Genomic DNA, 5207 nt, shown 5'->3' with positions numbered 1-5207 from the left:
CAACTTTACATTCACAGAAAACTGGGAGTCCTTATACCTTCCCTGACTCAGTGGTGCAGCGGTTAAGCGATGCGCCACTGCCCTGCGATGGCAAGTGCTGCCACCTGTGGGGGCTTATGTTGCCCAGGTTGCTTTTTCCAAGCAACCTCTCGGGAGCAATCATTAATTTAGCTGCCACTTCCCACGGGGGCCAATTTTATCATAATCTGGTGGGCATATTGAGATGACAGCACAGGGTCACATGACCTTGTGGCGCACATAGGTTCAAACGGTCGACACCGCCGCAAACGCAGGGCAAGTTTTTTTCGACATGGGGGTACTAACGGTCTCGCCTTAAAACGCGAAAAGGTACCGTAAAAAAAGTCTACTTAGGCAGCCTTAAAAACATGTCAACTCCAACCCCCCCCTATATCTCGCCCCCCCCCCCCCCCCCACCACAACACAAATAGACGAACGGCAGTTTATGCGTCTGGCTATAACTATTTTTAGTCGGACAGTAACGGGTAAGAAGACTAAAGGTGGCATGTGCACTTTGAATCTGCGCAGGTTATCCACGTGCCAGTGGCATTCGTGTAGAGCAGATGCCGGTACGCATCTGAAAGCTGTCGCGAAGAAAAAAGAAAGAGAACTTTTCGCCTTCAACCAATACAGAAGGAAGCCTTTTGGATCTCCATGAGCTTTCAAATAAAGATACCGCTTCGGAGGCTGCCTACTCCGCAAGCTAACAAACCCTCTTTTCTTTTCGACTCATTTTCCAACAAAACACTTCCAGTACCTCTTACTGCGCTCCCAATCCACAATATCCGAGATGCGTTGGGGAAAATAGTGGTGGATGGCAATCCTTGAGTGCCAGATTGGGCTTTTTTAATACACATTTTCTCACTCCTTCTAACCTCTCCATTTTATTCTAAGACGCAATTGCCACTGCGCACACAACTTACGGCAAAGGCTCGTCGCATCAGTGGTAGCTCCTCAGGCCGCCTCCGAAGGTGTAGGCCGCCGGCCTCGCAGCTACGGCAGCCGACGCACCGTAGCCGGGGAAGAGACCCGTCGCTGCTCCTCCGTAGCCCTGCAGGGCGCCGAGCTGCGCCCCCGGCCCGACCTCCTGGACGATGGTGGCGCCCTGCGCCGCCGCCTGAAGCTGGTGCAGCGAGCTGAGCGATGGCAGTGCCTTCGGCTCACGGTAGAGCGTGCTCTGAGTGCCGGAAGCTAGCTGAGCGGCCGAATGCAGCTGGGCCCTCGCCCCAGCGGCCGCGGAGTGGGCGCCGCTCAAAGCGAACGCCGTCGGCTGCAGTGTCCTGACCTGGGCGCCGCCGTACTGAGCGCCGCCGTATTGAGCCACCGCGGAGCGACCGAAGTTGGGCACGCCAGCAGGCATGAGTCCGGCAACTCCGTCCTGGTGCAGCACGGGACTGACGATCACGGACGCTGCCCCTGGGGCGCCTCCTGGGAAGGGGGTGAGGAAGGTGGAAGATTAAAAAAAAAAAAAGGCCGTGTGCGGAATCTGCATTGATTCCGACATGTGTTTATAAAGGGACTGCCGACATCCTTGTACGTCATGACCTGATAACTGAGTAATCAATTAATTAATCATTGTCTACATCCTCATACGCCATAACCTGATAACTGAGAAATTAATCATTATTACTAGCTAATAATTTTGCTGTTAATTAATTAATTCTTTGATTATATAAATCAATAATTAATTTTGTGAATTAATGAATGAATGAATTATTTTTATGTGCCGAAGCAACGCTGCGGTCCTGCTGGCCACAGTATAGGAGGCGTCCGGGCCAATTTCGACAGCCTGAAGTTATTGAGCGTGCTCTGACAACGCGCAGTACACAAACGTTTTTCGTTTCGCCTCCATCGAAGCGCAGCCATCAAGAGGTCGAACCCGCGCCTTTGAGCTCAGCAGCCGAAAGCCATAGCGACTGCGGGGGGTGTACGTCATGAACTACGGGAGGGGCAGACAGCATCCAGGGCAGAGCTCGTATCGAATCTTGCCACAGTGCCCACCACAGTGGGACACTGCATTCGTGGAGGAAAGCGGGGAGCAGTTCCGAGCATGCGCAGTAGCCCCGATAGCCCAGCTGGGATAACGCAGCGCTGCACCATTCATGGTACGCCGTATCCCCAAGTCATGCGTTATACGCAGGCGTACCGTATGCGGCGCCGTATCCAGCACCGAGGACCGACGCCGCGGACAGGCCAGGCGCAGCGGTCAGCTGCTGATGCTGCGCGTGTCCGAAGACGGCGGCCGCGGGGGCGAACGCCAGCTGAGTGGCTCCCGCACCGCCGGCGCCGAGAGCGCCAGCGGCGTATGGACTGGCCCCGACCAGGCCGGCCGACCCGTGAGTCAGGGCCAGCGCCGGACCGTAGTGGCCCCGCACGGATGTGTACTGAGCGCGCGCGCCGCCCAGCACGCAGCAGGCTGCCAACAGGACCCACTGGATGTGAGAGAAGAAGAAAAAAACACGAAAACACCAGACGTCAAGTTAAGTTAAGCAGGAATCCAAAATAAAGAAGAAAAGGAAGAAAGAAACAAACACAGAAAGAAAGAAACAAAGAAAGAAAGAGAGAAAGAAGAAAGAAAGAAAAAGAAAGAAGGAAAGGAAGGAAGAAAGCCTAGTCAAAGGTTAATCGTCATAATCAAAATCATCATCCCCAGCCACTTCCGCTTCATGACAACGGCCTCTCCGAATGGTCTCCAATCAGCCCCGTCATGCGCAGGGCGAGCCCAACCTAGCCCACCAGATTCCCTTATCGCGTCTGCCCAACTGGCTCTCGCCACCCTCTGCTATGTTTTCCATCCCGTTTAATGCAATATGCTGCCTTCGTCTTTTTGCACCACATGTAGCGCAACGGTATATTTCTTCCCCTTTATTTCTGCAATGACGTCATTAACTGAAGTTCGTCCTATGATGTACGCTGTCCTCCCTCTGCCCGAGCGAAATGTTGCGCGAGACAAAACTTGAACTCAGCAGCGGTGAAGGCGATGACGTGCTAAGCAGTCACCAAGGAAGCCGAGCACGGACAGCCTTAGTGAGCGGCCTTAAGAGTGACGCTCTCGCGGAGCTGATGCTTAGTGTATACAGAGGTGTGACGAAAACGGCCCCAATCTCCTATATCAGTGTCTATTACGCTACGTCTTTTTGGGGCTGCCTACGAGACACCAGGGGCCCCGAATGTTCCCAACGTACACAGGCTTGCTCTTATCTGCATATATTCATTCATTCTCATCCGTTATTGTCGTTATTACCAAGGGCGCACCATAGCCACCAGTGGCTATTAACCTTGCTGTCCCGGCGAAAAATCTGCCAGCCAGGATGCCTGCCTTATAAACATTTCTTTGTTTGCGTTCGCCCGTTTTTGTCGGAAAGAGAGAGTTCCATAACAACAACTTAATCCGCAGCCGACGTAATCCGGCTTAATCTACTCTTATTACGGTGAGCTCTGGCTAACAGTAAAGAGGGCTGTTACCGATCCCTCCAAATCTGCTACTTCGCTTGGAACAAGGGTGTCGTTGGCCTCGGTGACCCCTTTTAGCGGAAGAGCCTTGCAGGCCTGCATACTTCGCTAACTTCACTTCTCAGGGCGGGCCAGTCATTCCTCCGGCATATGTAGAGAGATAAGCGCAGCGCCTCAAACAACTTTCCTCCCAATGGGTAGACCTTTGGATCCGAAGACACGGACGAGAGAGCTGGAGCTATATCCTCGAAGACAGATTACCTCCGTTCCACACTTTCTCTTTAGCAGCTGTTTCAAAGGAGCGTCGTTAAATATTTGTTTTCTCGATTATGTTGATTTAAGTATTGGTACGTTGCCACTTGCCTCGGTTTTCTATATTTGTGACGGCGCATATATTCAGAGTAGCAGAATTAGGTCGCTCTCTGCGGGATGTTTTATCCTCACGAGATGATAGTAGCTAATGGTTTCTTGAGCGCCGCGTATACTCGCGATGTCTGAGTTTTTATACTGCTGCCGCGGAGTAAAGAATTAACACAGGACATGTAGTATGGGTATGGAATTGGTAGTGACCTACCACCATTCACACGAAATAAAGGCCATTGCCACAAACGCGTAACACTATAGCGAGATCCAGTTTTTTCTTTCCTGTCCAGTCGCACTGTCCATCTGTTGTTGCTGGGAGTAAGGGCGAAAGAGCTCAGGCGCGAAATGGTTCGACAGCAAGTGGGCATTATTACATCAACATCCTGACATAAAAGAGGTCCTCAAGCAGGGCATCCTGACCCGGAGCAATCCCCATAAATATCTTTACGCCCGCTCGTGCATTTAGAGCCCGAAGCAGTCAGCACGCAACACCCGGTCTTCCACAAACGGGCCCTACCGGAGCAAGCAGAATTCGAATTACCGCGAGCGATCCCACAGTTTACAGCCTATACAAAGCGACTAAGCGACGACCACTTACGGCGTTCATGTCGAATTCGTACGTGCGTTCGCAGTCAGCAGCGAGCAGTGGAGTGCGACGATCGTCCTTTTTTGCGCGCGCACCGATGCTGAACTGGGCCGCGTCGCCTTAGTTGTCGCCCATCTTATAGGCGTCGGAAAGGGCCAGAGAGCGTGAAGCGATCCGGGGGACGATACCGGCGTGTGCGGGTTCGATTGCTTCGGCTGTGTCCGTGCGACGAACCTTCGCGGAGGACACACGTAAAGGGAAGAGACTCGCTTCCGACATTTCGCTATTTCCGGTGGCGCGGTCCAGATCTACAGACTCCTGGCGCGGAACCGTACTCGGCCCCGTGAGATAAGCAAGCGGGTGTCCTCCTTGCAAACTCTGGATCGTGCATCGGGCACCGCACGCACTGAGCGCCCCGCACAACGAACCGACTGCGTGGTCGCGCTCCCCGACAGCTTGTGGGTGTCAATGTCGAGGTGGCATCATGCCAGCACGACGCTTATCCACAACGGTCGCTGTTACTCTTGTCCATATGTGTCTTGCCCTTTTGTTCCATAGGCTGGCACGTTGGAAGGTTCTGTCTGCTGACATGAAACCTGTTCGGAGGTTACGTTTTTAACCAGACGCATTGAGCCCTGCTCTTTCTCACTCTTATGCGGAAAAGAAAGTTAAAGCTGACCCGTAAACTAGCGTTAAATTTTTCAACTTGCAGCTGATGTCCTCGTCTTTCATGATTGGCCACTGCATTCTTACCACTATCTTTCTATTCCTCACTGCGAACTCTGAG

At 52.8% G+C, this 5207-nt stretch overlaps 1 protein-coding gene across 1 annotated transcript; it reads right to left on the bottom strand.

Moving 5' to 3' along the window:
- Positions 1-941: 941 nt before the first annotated feature.
- LOC144098694 (uncharacterized) lies at positions 942-4590 on the bottom strand. The gene is made up of 3 exons (XM_077631511.1): positions 4433-4590; positions 2165-2450; positions 942-1446 (listed from the first exon to the last, which is right to left on the bottom strand). The coding sequence occupies exons 1-3, from the start codon at positions 4439-4441 to the stop codon at positions 959-961; spliced, it is 783 nt and encodes a 260-aa protein (XP_077487637.1). The 5' UTR covers positions 4442-4590; the 3' UTR covers positions 942-958.
- Positions 4591-5207: the final 617 nt, after the last annotated feature.

Source organism: Amblyomma americanum, chromosome 7 (genome assembly GCF_052857255.1).
Source record: "Amblyomma americanum isolate KBUSLIRL-KWMA chromosome 7, ASM5285725v1, whole genome shotgun sequence".
Taxonomy (NCBI): Eukaryota; Metazoa; Arthropoda; class Arachnida; order Ixodida; family Ixodidae; genus Amblyomma; species Amblyomma americanum.
This window is presented reverse-complemented; position numbering and strand designations above follow the sequence as displayed.

Coding starts and splice junctions, on each gene's coding strand:
- LOC144098694 (XM_077631511.1), bottom strand. Junction 1,447..2,164: donor TGGATACGGCGCCGCATACG/GTACGCCTGCGT, acceptor CCCCCTTCCCAG/GAGGCGCCCCAGGGGCAGCG.